The following is a 16902-nucleotide window of genomic DNA, read 5'->3' as shown; positions in this document are numbered from 1 at the left end:
GCTTGTCAGCAAGAATTAGGCATTATAGATTAAAAAGCAAAGTATGGAAATACAAGCAACCCTGCTGAGTCTTTCCAGTCAATTTATGTCTTTAAGCCAAAGTTCTATGTTGAGTCTTACATTGAGCTGCTTGAAAAAAGGATTCTTATTTACTAAGTTCTGAGTGCACTGAGAAATTACTCGTCAGATTGCTCCCAATTACTGCCTTTTGAAAAGGCTGCTCTTGAAAACTGACTATTGAACCAGAACTCTTTGTTTGCCTGGAATTCTAATACTTGACTCAAATTTGAAACAGTTAGCTCTTTGTCTCTCCTGCTCTCTCAAAAAGCGTTTTTAGCACAAAATTTTAAAAGTAGTTCCAATCAAGGCTAAGTCAAAAGACAAACCATGTCATGCTGTGTACGAGTTCCTGACCAAGGGAACAACACCTTTAGTGAGGTTGCTTGGATGCGGTCATTGTGACAGAAGCAAATGCCATTATCCTTCTGTTTAATCTTTTTTACATACCCTAGTCTGTCAGTCAAGTCCCAGAGCACATTTGGTGAAGGAATTAGAGGAGATCCATCATACAGGACCACTGAAGCTCCTGTAGCAAGTGCAGACACCAGCCAATTCCACATCATCCAGCCAGTCTGGAAAAGAGAGGATACCTACATCAGTTTATCTTCATCAGCTCCCTGTCTGCTGTTCTGGCAGCTCTAGCACAGGATCAGGAGGGCTGTCTGCTGTCACATGCTGGTAGAGGAGCTACAGGCAACTATAAAAGGATGGACAGGTGTGAATGTTGGCAGAAGTTGGAGCAAGGCATGGTCCCTGTCCTCATGCCAAAGGTACCACCCTGCCCTCTGCTTCCCTTGCCTGAAGTTTTCCTGCTGTAAGAAACTGTTAAATACCTGAGTTCACACCCATCTCCACTTATTATGTCTAACCATGTTATTTAAGAATCCACAAATAAGGCTGAAGCACTGCTTATCCTCTCACCTGTCCCAAGACTGAGCAGCTACACGTTCCTGATGGATGCTCATCTAACTTATCCTTACAAATATCTAATGAGATGGGAATTCCATGCCTCCCTACACACACAGCTTTAAGGCACAAGTCAAGAGACAAGACAACTTTGAGACAAGGCAATTACAATGATCCCTCCATGGAGATATTGCAAACTGACTAGTTGTGTTAAAGCTCAGAAAGGAACTCATGAGGAAAGACATGAGCCTTCTCAAACAGCTGCAGTAGTGGGAATCTTTGGAATCATTTTTCTTTATCACAGCATCAAAAAAAGCACCCCCACCCCATATCTGAACTCTTACATAGATCGGGTTTACTCCCTTTCCTTTACAAAATTTAGAGCTGGGCATCCAGAGCTTTCCTCCCCATCGAAACAGAGACATAATAGAAATTCTCATCTTCTGTATGATGTAGCCCTGCATGATGGAGGAAACTGGAATCTGATTTGTAGGTGATATTGATGAGGCAGTTTGATCAATAAACCTAAGAGACTGTAAAAATCAATTCATTTTCCTCACCAGTTAGGTCAGAAACATTTAACATGGGTTTGACCTTTCATCAGAAAGGTTGCATTTTATTATTTTACCTGAATTTTTTTAAACTCAGTTACATAGGACAATCCCTTGCAGAACAAACATTTAAAATACTTTAAAATGTACTTGTAGATTTGTATGAAAAGTTCTCATCTTTATAAGAAAGATTTATTATAGTGATTTTAGAAGTGCCTTAAGCCCCACTTGCCGTTGTGTAGTACATAATCACATCACTGCTGGTCATGTTGCCATGAAGAATGTGTTCCTTCAGGTGCTGTATTAGTGTGCCCTGCAAAGACAGTGAAAGAAAAATACAAGATCATGTAAGTGAAAAGCAAAACTCTGACAGCACATGAAGACTTAAAAATTACTAATGTAGTCAATACTTTGCAGGATGTACTGCAGGATTAAAGCAAGTATTTCCTTTAACTACAACTGAAGTAAATCCCAGGGTCTATTTACTGCAGCAGCAATTGCATTCCTCATTCTCACATAACTTTTCAGCCTCTCTCATTAGACCTCAGCAATTCTCATGGCACATCACTTTTAATCCATGGAATAAATAACTTCCCTGACTTTCAACTCTGCACAGCCATCAGAGTTGCAGAGTACTCCATGCAGACCATCATTTTAAACAGCAGGCTTTTACCAGTCAGATTTTCCAAGATAAGCCCTTTGACAGAGCTTCATTTTCAGCATGTTTGGGCAACTGGGAGGAATGAAGGACTGAGAGCTGCCATAAACTGCAGCAGCTGCTATACATTAGCACTGTGTATCCAAATTATCTTATCTATTAACATCTAGGAGACATAACACCTAACACTAGAGATCTCTTGTAAGCACTGAAGTGACTAGCAATGTGAAATGTCTCACTGCTCAGATCATCAGTATTAATATTGTACTTGAATATATTACTTTTCTTTTGTTGGAAATGCTGCTAAAGTACCTTCCTGATCATCATTAAAGCATAACTTGTTAGGATAAATAAATTTACAGACTACTTCATTAAGACACTTCACCTCAGTGACAAATTAACGTGGCTGATGTTAAAATAAAAAATGGTTCTTGCATTTATGCAAGGAGTTACAGTGAAACTATTAACAGCCTCATAAGCATGAAACAAGATTTACACTGAAAGAAAAAAGATTACAGATAAACATTTGAAATGAAAAAGGAGAGTCATAAAACTGGCAAACGCTTCGGGAGAAAAGGCAGAAAACATTAAATAAAAATAAAGGAGTAAATCTTATTTTTGCTTCACAGCTCAAAGGAATCAGGTCTGAATTCACCTGATGCTGTTTGAACACCCTCAGCTGTCACAACACTGCCACCTAGCTATAGCTACCATCTTCTACTGCTGAAAATTACCAAAACCTTTAGGACTTAGAAACACTGTGTCTAACTGAATTTTTAAGGTTGCCAGAAGAATTGCAGGTGTTAACATAATTACTGCATTTACAAAAAGAAATCACACTGCCCCTGCAGGAGATTCTGAAAGAGCCACAAGAAATAGCAAAATTAAAAGTCAAAGTCAATTAAAATAAGTATTGGTTCTCTTTTTCCTTCATTCAGTTTTTGCTACTTCACAGTTTTGGGATCCAAAGGGGATTTTAAAACAATGACTTCAGGTAGAGGCTATGAACTATTCCCCTGCAAAACCTGTTAAGACTCAGCCTGGAAACAAAGGTACTATGGGAGAAGGCAGAGCTGCTCCAAAGAGCTTATGGCCCAAGATGCTCTCTCAAGTTTATTTATAGGGCTTGTTTATTTATAGGACTTTTACAACCCTCAAAATAAATCCCAAGTATGTAGCATTTCATGACACAGATCTGGCAGCTGATAAAACTTACTGGTCTACTTGTCTTCAGTGGGCTCAGCATAAGGCAGGTGAAGTGCTGAGCATCTGCAGTGTCAAAAACCAGCAGGCACTGCTGCTCCTGGGCCACAGTGTGGCTCAGGAGGGACCAGTGCTAAGCAGTTACACAGCTGAGAGCCTGCCATGAGTAACTACTCATGGCTGCTCAGCCTGGTCTCAAACCAGCAGTGTTCTCTACATGCTGTTCAGAAAGAGTCCGAGCATGAAAAATCCTCAGAGTGACTTGCCTGCAGCTGCACAAGGAGTCTGCAGCAGGGCAGATGTCTTGCAAGTCTTTAAGATGGAAAGAAATGATGTGGATTTTATCAGAAAGTTATCTCCTTAGATAGATGGGAATATGGAATAACCGAAAAAGGGCCTGTACGAACGAGGCAAGAAGCAGAACCAATGTTTTTAGGACTAAAGAACAACAATTACTCACTAATGTATTTTATGTATTAAAAAGAACCCTCCAAATGTCTTTCTGTAGCACACCCAACTGTTCAATACCATACACACCAGAAAAAGCCTACTCTCTCTGTGGCACCACTTTTTAAAACATCTCCCATGACCTGGCTGCATTTTCTTTATTTATAATGTGTCATTTCACTGTGTATCAAGAAAACAGAATATGTGCAGGGAAAATAGACCAGAAACATACTGCAGAATTAGATAAACTGAGTTGTGAATTTAAAGTAAGCTGCCTATTGGCATCTAAAATCACTACAGTAACAACACAGTATCAAAGCATGCTATAAATAAGCGATACTTGAAATGTCTTCATTGAAATGTCATCTCTTCTTGCTGTTTTAATTACCAAAACCAAACTTGAGTTAATGTAAGGCTGGAAAATGAAACAAAGATGGTGGACTAATTTTGCTTTTGTTGAAATCAATAAGAATCCTACTATTAATTCCAGTGGAAACAAGATTATGCCAAGAACAAACAGAGGAACCCAACCAAGTGTGTAGAAGGCATCTAAGAATTTATTTGCATGGACTTCTTGCAGGCCCTATTCACACTGACACATACAAAGCATGCAACTCCTGCAGCCTCTGATGAAACAACTTGCTTTTAGGCAATTTCTAGAACTTAAGGGGAAAAAAAAGTCACCCTGCAACACAGAACTAGAGCTGCTCAATAGGAACAGAATCATTACAAACCTATTCATCCATCCATTACCTCCTCTCCTCCCCAGCAAGGATGAGTAATCTGTACCTAAACTCTAAGGTAGCTCTGTACAAACTGAAAAGATGGAGACCAGAGCAATGATTCAGCTAAGCAGCAACACAGGTAACATGGGAAAAGAAAGAACTTTGTTGCAGAGTCCTGCTGTCTGATCTACATTTGTTTTCATCTCTACTGTTTATCACCCATCACTGAACAAAACACCCATCCTGTTTTTACTAATCCACCCCTGCAAGTACTTAACCAGTCTAAAGCCAGCACAGCTTCAAAACAGCTGTCAAACCACAAAATATACCTTCTTCACAAACACTGGATGTGTCCCAGTGGGACCATTTTGTGTATCACATGCTGCCTGGTATGAACTCCTATTGATAATATATAAAGCAGAGTGTTTACAGGCAGCAGGGGATTTGTCTCCGGGCAAATCCTCCAGTCCTTGCCATCAAAGAGAGGCAAGAACATACACACTATGGGCACAGCATCAAAGGATCCTGCCCTCAGGCCACCCAGCCTTGCAGGATGCTCATCCTGACTTTCAGAGCAAACAGCAGAAATGCTGGACTCTGGCTAAAAGTTGTGCAGTTCCATTTACACATGTTGGGACAATTGCACTGTTCAACACATCCTGCCTGCCTTGAGGGGGAAAAAGCCCTGCCTTTTAAGGATTACACTAATGGAAGAGTTAAAGTTTCAACACTATGCCTGACTGCTGGAGTCACTTCCTCTACTTTAAGAGCTTGAGAACATCAATAGTAAACAGAAATAACGTGAGCACAGGCCATTTTGGCACTAATATCATATACACCTTTAGCCATAACAAGACATGGCCTAAAGCAAAGTATCCATACAAAGCAAAACCTACACTCAAGGAGATGGTAACCTTCTGGCTTCCTCCCTTAAAAAAAAAATGATTGATGAGGATGACATACTCTGAATTAATAAACACAGAATACAGTTTAAAGCAAAAAATAATCTAGATTATAAAAACTGCAAGCTCCCTATGGGCCTTAGCTTGGCAGAGTCCAAAAATCAGTTCCAAACACCCAATTCAAGTTTTTTGGCCTTTCCTCTACAAGTATCAGTCAGGCCAGCTCTAGTGATGCTTTTGTGACTGATACTTGCTGCCAGAAATCTGAAAGGTCTCCACACTGATCTCTAAACCAATATATTTTATAGCAATCCATATTTGCTTTCAAACAGCCACTTATAAATAAAAAGGTTCACTGCAAGTTACTGAAACACTGTCAGCAATCAATTCTTCCTTAAAGTACACCACGGTATGATGCTGTTAAAGGGAAGATGTAATCCAGGGAGTTAAGTACAGGCAGTGCAGCTCCAGGAGGGAAGACATACCCCTGCTGAATGCACCATGCATTTCGGTGCCCCTGTTGTGCCTGATGAATACATGATGAAGAGAGGATGACTGAAAGGCAGCTGCTCAAACTCCAGCTGGGGAGCCTGGTCTCCTTTCCCAGTAGCCAGGAAGTCTTCTAAAAAGACACTGCACAAGAGGGGGGAGAAAAAAAAAGAAACATTGCAGAAACTTCTGAAAGCATTAGCCCAGCCCATACATAAGATTACCTCTGTATTCAACAGTTCATTTACAATAAGCCATATACCCAAACTATGTATATAATTTCTATTTCTAGTCTACTCTTTGAATTGCTAATTATTTTGCTTCCTTTTCTGTTTTAAAATAAACCATTAGTATAATCTTTAGACTGAAGACAACGAAATCAAACCTATAAACCTGCCCCTGTGACCAGCTACCAGTCTTAACAGTTCAAAGAAGACAGGAACAAACTGAGTCTAACCCTGGGACTCAATTTCCAAAAAGTGTTTAAATATACATAATCCAAATCAGTAAGTAAGCAAAAGAAACTCTAAAAATGTCATTTAGATTATTAATTATTCAGCTCAGGAAGCTTTGTTCTCCCTGCTGTGTCCTATTGAATTTTGCCTTCATTTGAGAGCCAGTAATACCAACGATGGTTTTGTAGGAGCAAAACATTTGCAGCAACCTACACTACACTTCTGTTTCCAGTATGAAGATGGACCACATTAAATCTGACTAAATCCCATTTTTTCCAAGTTCAAGAGGTCAGTCAGGCAGTTTCCATAGCTATCAATATCAATCTCATGCCTAGTTTGGACACTCACAGCTCACGAGCTCCCATTACCTGTTTGGAATCTTGGAAATATCTATGGTTTCTCTTGATGAGACATACGGAATCACTACCACTTTTTTTAGATCTGGAAGCCCTGAAAGAAAGAAGAAAACAATTATTTACTACACTCAGTTACATACCCAGAGGTCTTTTCTGCCTGATTGAATCATACAGTGTAATGCACGAAGTAACAGAAATAATTCTGATGCACTGAAACCCCAAAAGATTAAACTGTTACCCAAGATATAATTTCCTCAATACTGCCAGCCTTTTATGTGTAAGCTCTAGTGCTTTAATACCTCTTTCATTTGTCTTCAGCAGCACTTTGCTTGAGCTTAAAAACACTATCATCAGCTCCTGTTCCTCTGCTTCTACTGCTGACTAATATCTGGTGATCTATTTAAGTTAAATGAGCAGAAAACCGTTAAAATTACAGAAAGTACCACTCAGTTTTTACTCAAATCTGTTTTGAAAATCTAAGTGACCACAGTGATACAGTAAAGAAGGAAGGACAGCAACAAGCAGTGTCAGTGCAGGGTTTGAGTGCTCAGAGAACTACAGTATAACTAAGACTAGGTAAGATGCAGTGAAATACCTTTTACCACTCTCAGCAGCTTTTCCAAGTGATTGTGCTCTTTGCCATTGTATATTACAGCTTCAACAGAGAATATAAGTTTGGGCTGAATTTGGGAAAATCTATCCAGCACACCCTAGGGACAAAGAGAAAAATAAGTTAAAAAAGCCCTGAAATTAATTGCTAGGAAATCTCAGTGGATGCTAAATGCAAATTTCAATTCAAGCAAGGAGTAAGGACAGGAATTAACAGGAGAGTTGTTAAAAGACTGCCTGCTTTCATTCACACAAGATCTCCAAAGTACAACAGGTTTGTAACAATCTATTTCATGATCCCCAAATGTGTCAACCAGTAATACAGATAAAATCCCCACAGACCACAGAACATTGTTCACTGAAGGGTCAAGCTCACAAAGCTGTCTAAGCAGCTAAAAAAGTCACCTTGAGAGTCAGCTGTAAACTCATCTAAAGAGGACAACGATGTGAGCAGGAGTTGGGCCCCTCATTTCCACAGAGGCCCACAGGACTCCTGGCTGCACCTGCAGGCAGGTGCTCTACGTGCCCTTGGGGTGCCTTTGACAGGGCACCAGTGTTGGGGCTCTGAATGGGGAGAAACAAACAGCCCAGTCTTGTGGGAGATGTATTTATCGTACTGTGAGGTGGCACTTCACCTGAACTGGCAGCTTTGTTTTGCTACAATTAACAAAGGAAACTATACCACTCTTTTTTATCAAAATAATCTGCATATTGAACAAACACCTACGCTACCAGCAAAAACTACCACAGCTCCTTTAGAATCTCTGGGGCAGGGCACATTCAAATGCTAATTTTTCAGGTGTCTCCTCCAGCTTACACTCTTTTCAGGAATCTATCACAGCTGTCATTCTATTTGAGATTAAAACCTTTCTGGCACTTTTTCCATGTACACTGCATGTACACAGCCTACCAGAAATAAATCGGTTAGTATTCAACAGCAAGAAGCAAATCCTTTTATTAAAAGCACTCAGCACATAGTGATGTTCAAACCTCTCTAGCTACATTACTTGAAGCATTAAGAACTATAAGATTACTCAATATTGTAAAATTGTCAGCTAACTGTTCAAGAACAATCTCCTAAATCATGCTGCAAGAGTCAGACTTGAGTTATGTGCTTACTCCTCCCAGCATTCTTTATTCTTCTGTTTTCTATTTTGTCTTCTACTTCACAGCCAAAGAGAGAAACAAATTACCAAACTAGAAGATGAATGCAAAAACATCACAATCAAGTAATCTCTGTTAAACTTCTTTTCAAGCTGGACTCCTCAGGGTTGAAAGAAAGCCTCCTGAAAAGGCACAGCAGCCCTGTCCTAACAGCTTCCCTTGGACTTACTTTCTCTTCAGGAAAGCTCACTGAACACCACAGGTAAGGTAGAGGGATATGACTAAATATAAATATTTAACTGTCCCTGCTGAGTATATCACTTAACAGCTTTCTCTCATATCAAAGATGCATTTCATTTTCCTTGTTCACATCCTAAGAAAACACAGTGACAATGCACTGACACCCAAATACCTCAACTGGTTTAAAATAAAAATCACCAGAATCTGTTTCAGTGACAGAAGTGGTTTTCAAGAGGCCCCTAACTAACAAACTCAGAAATGTAGATTTAATTAATACATTACAGTCACTTTCCTGCTTTCTTAGGTATTTTATCATACCTACTTCTTTGTACCTTTTTCCAAGAACAGACGAAGCAGCCACACACACGTACTGGGTGTATTTATGTGTCTGTGTGTACTCATGCTGAGCACAGAGCCCATATACCCCATTTCCACACTGCCTGGTGTTTAAAAGTGAAGACCAATGAGAACTACGGGTACTCTAACAGAAGAATCAGATCTGAAGAGGAGTGAATCAGAAACAGAGATGACTCCAATACTCAGGGTCTTACCAAATCTGCTAACACACTCCATTGGATTCATTAGCACTGGCAGGATCAAATCCCACAGGGCAGCCTGGCATGATACAAAGGCAATACAAACAGATGGAACATGTAATTGCTACACTGAAACTTTAATCCAACCAGATGGCTCAGCAAGGAATCACTTTCACAAAAAGCTCAGGTACAGCAGATATGGCTTGTTCAATTCCATGAGCCTCAAATCCAGTACTAAAAATTCTGCGGGACCCCACAAATGGAGCTGCACTGACAGTGCCAGGGCTCACCAAAGGTTTCTCACCTAGTTCTAAATGCAGAGCTCCTTTATAAACTCTTATATCCAACAATTTCTCACGCATAGGCCTCAGAGCACCACTTTCCTATTAATATATGGAAATGGATTACCAGAGACTAGAGAAATGAAGCAAGAGCTGCCAAGAGTGGCATTCTGTGTGGGAGGGAGCTCACTGGTTCTCTGACAGCAGACTTCCTGAATGCTTGAAACCTTTGGATGTATGGCATTCAGAGACTGCAGTGTGTAGGCAGCTCTGAAAAGTGACATTTCTAAGCTTCAAACATATATACACAATTGGACTTGAAATGTTGAAAATGCTACACTATTTCCCAAAACATAATCAAAAAAATCTTCATTTACATTAACAGGATTAATGCAACTGCACAGAAGGAAGAATATGTTTTCTTAGGGTGGAAGCCAATATGTCTGAGGATCTCTGCTGATCTCCCTCAAGATTTTAGGGTTTGAATTCATGCCAACACATGCTGCCAAAGGAGAATAAATGATATTGATGGCACTGCTGCTCCAAGGCTAAGTTTCATTAAAAAACTATCACAAAAACTTAAAGCTGGGCACTGAAAATAACAGCAAATCAACATGGACAGAAAACATACCAGTCCTCTGTAATGCAAGCAAAATGAACAATCTCCCCCCAGATGAAAGATCAAATCACATTGCAGAGAAGATATTCCATACTGTCATTTTCTGAGCAAGCAGAAAATATTTGTAGAACAGATTGATCATTACATGCTGTAATGATTTTTTAACAGGTTTTTTCCAAAACATGGAATGCTGCCGCCCTCTAGTGCTAATCCAGGGAGCACATTCCATACACTTAACCAGACACTGGGGTTAAACACTGAAATTGAGGGTACTACCTAAAAGCCTTGGTGTTCTGTGCCCTGCAATGCACAAACAGCACATTCTCCAAATGCTGTCATGTCAACTTTTAGATAGAAGAAAGGTTCAACACTCTACTGTGGAACTAATTTGTATCTGTTAATGGGTGGTAAAGATTTCCCAATGCAAGCAGAATATATTCCCAAAGCTTCCAGGGCATATCTATTTGGATGCCACAATAATGCTGTGTGTGAAATACAGCAAAAATTTATTTCTTCACTTAAGTAAACAAGGTTAGTGATATTAGCCTGAAATTCTCCACCTTGTTGGCAAACAAAGCCTTCTGGAAGAGACCAACTGGGATGGTGCTGAGTTTACCCACACAAGTGGAAAAGGATGGGACTGCTTAGGCAAAGAACCTGGAACATTACTAAGCAGCCCCAAATGAAGGGCCAAACTTCAGACAACTCAGTTGAACTGCTGCTTATTAGCATATTTAATATAATAAAAACTAACCAAGACTATGGAGTCCATCTGAAAATATTCCAACATGAGTAGCTAAAGTTACTCAAACCTCTAAGCTGAAAATCATTACTGACAACTGAAAGGACATGTCTGAGTTTGTGGTAGCCAGAAAAAAAATCTGGAGTACTTGGCTGTGCCAGGAGGTGGCAGCAAGACTAAAGTGAACAGAATCGATCTGCCACTTGTATTTATCACCCTCACAGTTGTCTGAAACAGAGCAAGAGCTTTTCTGCACATGCAATGAGGCCACTCACGTTAATGCCAAAGTCTGGTGATGTGGAGCTCCAGATTGCACCGATGCTCGCAGCAGCCAGCATTGCTTCCACAGCATGGATGCTGTTTGGTAAGTAACCTGGGGCAGGGATGGGATGGTTAGAGATGGAACACAGAAACATCAAATCTTACAGTAAATACAATATATGCAGTAGGCAGATATTAAAAATTCAAAATCCTACACTGAAGCATGATTTAAAGTTCCCCACACAACTATAATGTCCTACTTTGAAGTCAAATCAGTTACACAAGGTACTAGAAATAAACCCATTTATAAAAATATTTTTATCAGGTTTTCTATCTAGAAGGTTACCCCCAATTTACAAGTGTTTCTGCTTAATTAATGAGCCTTCCAGGATAAGAGAGCAGCACACTGAAAAGAATAGCTGGGAGAGAAAGTTTGTGGATTGATTAGGGTACGTAAGGATACAGCATATGCAAGGGAATAGAACAGGTCTGCAGGAATAGCCTTTGGAGAAGAAATGAGTATCTGGAAGGAAAGGTTATAAATAGTTCAACAGCAGAGATTCAGCTTTACAAAGCTAAATTTTGTCTGGTAGACACTGCCAGAATCATAAACACAAAACAAGCAAAACCAGTGTCTCAGCTGATAAGGGAATAATAGTGGGACAAGCCCTGGAACATTCCTACATTATTGTGGCTCTTCAGGTTTCTCTCATTAGCTTGCAGCAAGATTTCAAGTTTTAAATTCAATTTATTAAGACATACAGAATAAATTAATGTCAAAAGAGTTAAGAGTTTTGGTAAGCTCAACTTGAACAACTCTCCAGAAGGTGCTGGGTGGCTGAGACTGACTCTGCACTGATCAGAATCCAACCCAAAGGAAAACATGCAACTGGAATTCACAAACTACACTGAGGTAGATCAAAGATCTGCAGTTTCAGATCATCCTTCCTAAGCAACCAAAAAAAGGCACAGAATGGACCTAATTGCAGTACTCCAACACCTAACTAGAATTCAGCATTTGAAAGCAAACTTAAATGGCAGTAAGTGGCAATAAAAATGCTTTCCACCTGCTTAACATCTGTAGTTAACACCGACAGATCTTGGACTGCACATTTACCAGCACAAGGCACCTCTCAAAGAAAGATACTTATGTAGTTCCTGTCCTGAAAAGTACATCCAATCAAGATCTTAACAGCAATTTCTGTTATATCAACTTTATCAAGCAAGAGGATGCTGAGCTTGATTTTTGCCAGTTTGTCCACAACACTTGAAAAAAAAAAAAAATCCATCCTTTTCCAACTTGGTAAAAAGTAAACTTCAAGTCAAAAAATCAGTGAAATCACCTTCTTAAACCAGCATGGCCACTTCAGTTACTCTAAGCAGCTTTGATTTTGGGAGTAGGAACTTTGAAAACAGCATTATGACTTAAGCACAACAATTTCTGGAAAACACACAACTGTGAATAAAAGCCTCCTACCATGCTAAGATATAAATTACTCCCTAGAATTGCCTATAGCTTGTGGTGTTTTGTTCAGTTTAGTTCTTAAGCAAAAAGTGCAGCAAAATCTCATGCCCATAAAGGCATTATTTATTTTGGTTTTTTTCCCTTGGGGTCAAGGTTTATGAACAGGGTACAGTATCCCAAAATCTTAGAGATTTTTCTTTTAAGACAAATCTTCCTCCCTAAGTGATAATTTGAAATATATGAACCTGAACAGATTAAAATGTCATTTTGTGTGTCAAAAGCAGTTCTTTAATTGATGCCAAATATTTCCACTGAGCATTTCTTGGATGGGATGATCAGGGGGCCAGAGTGCAACAAAAACTGGAAGATCTCTTTCCCCACTTTGGAGCAGTTGGTACCTTGCCATAGCTCACAAGCTTCAGTTCTATTATAAGCAATCCTCCTTTTCACCACTCCCACACAAAAGCCCTCAAGGCAAGAATACAAGTCTTTGCTGATTATTGTGAGCCAGACAATTAAATCATTAGTTTCATTTGTCAGTTGCCTTTGAGGTGGTGGTTGAGTTTTGGAGGATACCAGCCAAAACTGCCCAAAGGTATGAAACATGTACAGCAACTTACTCTGCATTTCTGTATCTACCCAATCTCTGCAGGCAGCCAGGCAGCCAGGCTGCCTGATCACTGAGATTTCACATCTGTCCCAACACCAGGTATTATGAATAAAGATGTTCCTATTCTGACCAGCGATCCTCCAAACACAGCAATGTAAGAGCTCCTGTTACTTTTCTCTCAGCAGCTCCCAGCCCTCAATGACACAAACTACTTCTCCAGCCAGTCTTTCAGATTAAAACAGGATTCTGAGAAATAAGAAAGACTACTATAAAAATTGATTTCTCCCTCTCTCACATCTGAGTTTGGCAGACAAACTCAGCAACTGCCATCTGTAAAGCTCCCTGCATTTGACTGCACCCCTTGAGATACCAACTTACTCCTCAAAGCACTCACTGGGCTGACAGGTCCCAAGGGTCTAAAATGGGAGAAATAGGAATGTTGCTGACAAAGAGGATGAAAAAGGCAACTTCTTTAGCTGGATTTTAACATCAGGCAGGAGTCACAGAGTAGTGAGCTATGTATAGAAGCTCTGTACTATAGAAGAATAATGGTCTCCTAGTTTAGATATCTATCATATGTTTGTTCAGGTATTTAACTAGAGCCTCCATGTTCCTTGATACAATATTTCAGCTAAGAAAACTAGAATTCATCAACATGGGTAAAGGCTGCAGAAGGTATTTATCTCTGTAGTTTAAATTACCCCCCACAGAAGGTGAAAACTAACTTCTGTTACTAGAAAGAGAAGGATCTTCATACTTTGGGTGAACTAGAAAGCAATTGAATAGAGGGCTCAAAACACACAAGTTGGGAACTCATCAACTAGGAATATCAGAGTATGACATACCAAGGGCCCTATTAGCACTCCTCCTGACTTATAAGGATGTATACAATCTCCATAAGGACAAAGAAATGAAAACTTTACTTGACATAAAACCTTTAGGCAGGACAAGTGGTAACTTAAAAACAGTCTGGATTTTTTTTAAGAGGCACTAACAGCCTGATCTGCTCAAGACAGCATTTTCTGTCAGTTGCTATTTGCTTTATCTAGCACACACTGAGATTACACTTACATGTGTTCACTTACACTGCAGTACTTCACCAACAGAACAGGTAAAAACTGAAGTTTAAAATTTTATATGATCATGCTGAAAACTTTGTCACAGGTCTTATTTCTCAGAGTGCTGAGAACACATTCCATGCAAGTATCTAATGCCTTAATAAGGTAGAAGAAATGTATATACAGAAGCACAGGTATCCAAACATTTGCAGTCACCTGCATGAAAAAGAAATTGAACTGAAACCCTGCATCAGAGACTTTGAGCATTGAAAATGCATCAGGAGGAAGGAAATGGAGAGCTACAACTAAAACATCTCAGTGGTTTATACTACTGAACTACACCAGCTCTCAAACAGAAGAGAATTCAAAGACCAGACTTCCAGTTTCCCTTTTCAATGTTAACATAGCATTTCATACTCCTGTAGGACTTTAAAGTTGGACATCCTACCTAACATTACTGTGGCCTGAGACTATTAGTAACATGCTAATCTCCTTACAAAGCTAGCTTTAAAACCCACGTAAGCAACTAGGGCTAATACAGTTACTATAGATAAAATACCAGCTCTAAACAATATTATTCATTCATGTTTTGTTGAGGATGTTTTTGTGTGAACACATGGGGAAGATTAGATTGTTTTTAACTGCTGACTTGTAACAGAGCAAAACAAAACTGGCTACAGGAATATAATAGAAGCAACATATCCAGAGATGAGAAACACACTCCCAGGTTTATTTTATTCCTATTTCAGTCATTGTTACTCGCCAAACAGATGGCCAGGGGGAGACCAGGAGTACCTCACATGTGGATCTGTGCAGCTTGCACCTATGTCTCTTCCAACTGCTCAATCGTCACTGACAGTACTGCAAGACATCTTTAGAGGAAGAAATACTTCACCACACACCTGCTTCAATTATGTTTACTATTAAGTGCCATCTCCCTAGTGATGGAAAGGGAAGACTAGGATGAAAACAAGCTGAAAGAGTGCTGACACCACTGCCTGTCCACCCACAGTCACCCACCTCAAACTTTAACACACTATTACTGTCATGATGCAACCACAACTGGTATTGAACAAACTAGGGGATATGTTAAGTGTAATGAAAAGTTAAAGTAGTCTTGTCTTAAGAGGCAGTAGAGCATGGGGATGGAGTCCACAGGAAAAGAACATTAAAAAGCTCTCATGTGTGATTCTAACAGCTCAAGATGTTAAGAGAAAGTGTTAAAGGGCATCAGAACCTGACAGGCTTGCTAAGTGTTAGGCAGCTGGAATAAAATTAATAGAATATCTCCCTTCTATTTAAAAGCTGATTTTTCAGAAGCAGTAGAAGCATGCCCTGTATTACTGCTATAAGCCACATGAAGAATCACCCTTCCCTCTGCCATCTGCTGTAAATTTTGGAACAAATTAAGTCCCAGTGGATTTTGGCAAGCTTCAGAGAGCCTGACCTTTGATACCACAAAAGGACATAGGACTCAAACTTTCCCACCCAATACTTGAAGCATCTTCCCCAACTCATTTTGGGAAGCCTCAGTCTCTGACTGCAATGTTACAGTTCAGCTCTTCCAAGGACTGCTGGTATCCTCTGGCATAGGAGAGAAACACAGGAAAGAAGTTGAAACGCAATGCAAAGAAATATATATGTGTATATCTAAATAATGGGATTACTGTCAAAAATCCCACCGGATTTCTTTCACAGGGAAGCTCTCCCTAGATGTGGGCTCCTGCCCAAGGCAAAGCAGGGAGTCAGGAGCACGGGACTAGGGGCACCAGGGGAAGGGAGAGAACGGGAACTGCGCAACAGCTCAACTGATACGGATTCCTCTGACTGAGGATTACAAGGAAAAGAGTCTCCCCAGCCAGGGTAAGAGGGCAGAGTGGAAAAATGCAGAATGCAAAAAATTGCCCAGAAGAAAACACACACACGAAAGACTCCAAATGTAAAAAGCTCTACCTGAGTCCAAAACCACACTGTGATTTTAAGGAAAAGAGGCTGCCTAGATTCATTAATCTCTTTTGTTACCAAAAGTACAGGGCTTTGTAAGGACTCCAAGCCTACAATGCCAGACTTCTTCCACAAACCAACTGCAGCTGTTCATAAAGATATGCTTAAGCTATTGAAATGATCAAGGGGCCCCACTCCACACAGATCCCTGGTCCCTGCAGCAGCCAGGCAGACGTGCTAAACAAGATAGTCATTAACTAAAAGGAATTGTTACTAAAGTCATAATAATAGCATAATTAGCAGCACAGACTACAGCTATGTTTTCAAGAGCATGTTTTCTCCAGCTACAGAGTACATACTCTGTTGCTCCTCAACAAGTGGTCAAATAAGAACATGGTAAGTGTTAAGATGGAAATTAGAGCATCTTCGTCTTCACTCAGACAAGCCTCAACTTCACTGGGTGGTTCATACCCAATTAAGGATTTATCTCTAATTCTGTGTTAAAAACCAAGCCACCAGCTGTGATAATTAAGTGCTCAGTTACCAGTTCCAGAGAATACTTATACCATATGTGTGAAATGAGCTCTGAGTTTATTTTACATTTTCAGGTCATACTTATGGCTTTAAAAACACACCCTTCTGGTTTTCAAGATACAGGTTCAAGTTTGTAACATGCAGAAA

The 16902-nt window shown here is 39.9% G+C and overlaps 1 protein-coding gene across 1 annotated transcript in view; it reads right to left on the bottom strand.

Moving 5' to 3' along the window:
- Window positions 1–16902, bottom strand: part of AACS (acetoacetyl-CoA synthetase) — a 40109-nt gene that overhangs the window by 11999 nt on the left and 11208 nt on the right. The window contains exons 5-10 of the mRNA XM_064675200.1: window positions 11159–11256; window positions 7348–7462; window positions 6765–6846; window positions 5938–6085; window positions 1750–1830; window positions 508–632 (exon numbers count right to left, since the gene is read on the bottom strand). Coding sequence (XP_064531270.1) covers window positions 508–632; window positions 1750–1830; window positions 5938–6085; window positions 6765–6846; window positions 7348–7462; window positions 11159–11256 — 649 coding nt within the window. The remainder of the gene's footprint in view (window positions 1–507; window positions 633–1749; window positions 1831–5937; window positions 6086–6764; window positions 6847–7347; window positions 7463–11158; window positions 11257–16902) is intronic.

Source organism: Pseudopipra pipra, chromosome 18 (assembly GCF_036250125.1).
Source record: "Pseudopipra pipra isolate bDixPip1 chromosome 18, bDixPip1.hap1, whole genome shotgun sequence".
Taxonomy (NCBI): Eukaryota; Metazoa; Chordata; class Aves; order Passeriformes; family Pipridae; genus Pseudopipra; species Pseudopipra pipra.
This window is presented reverse-complemented; position numbering and strand designations above follow the sequence as displayed.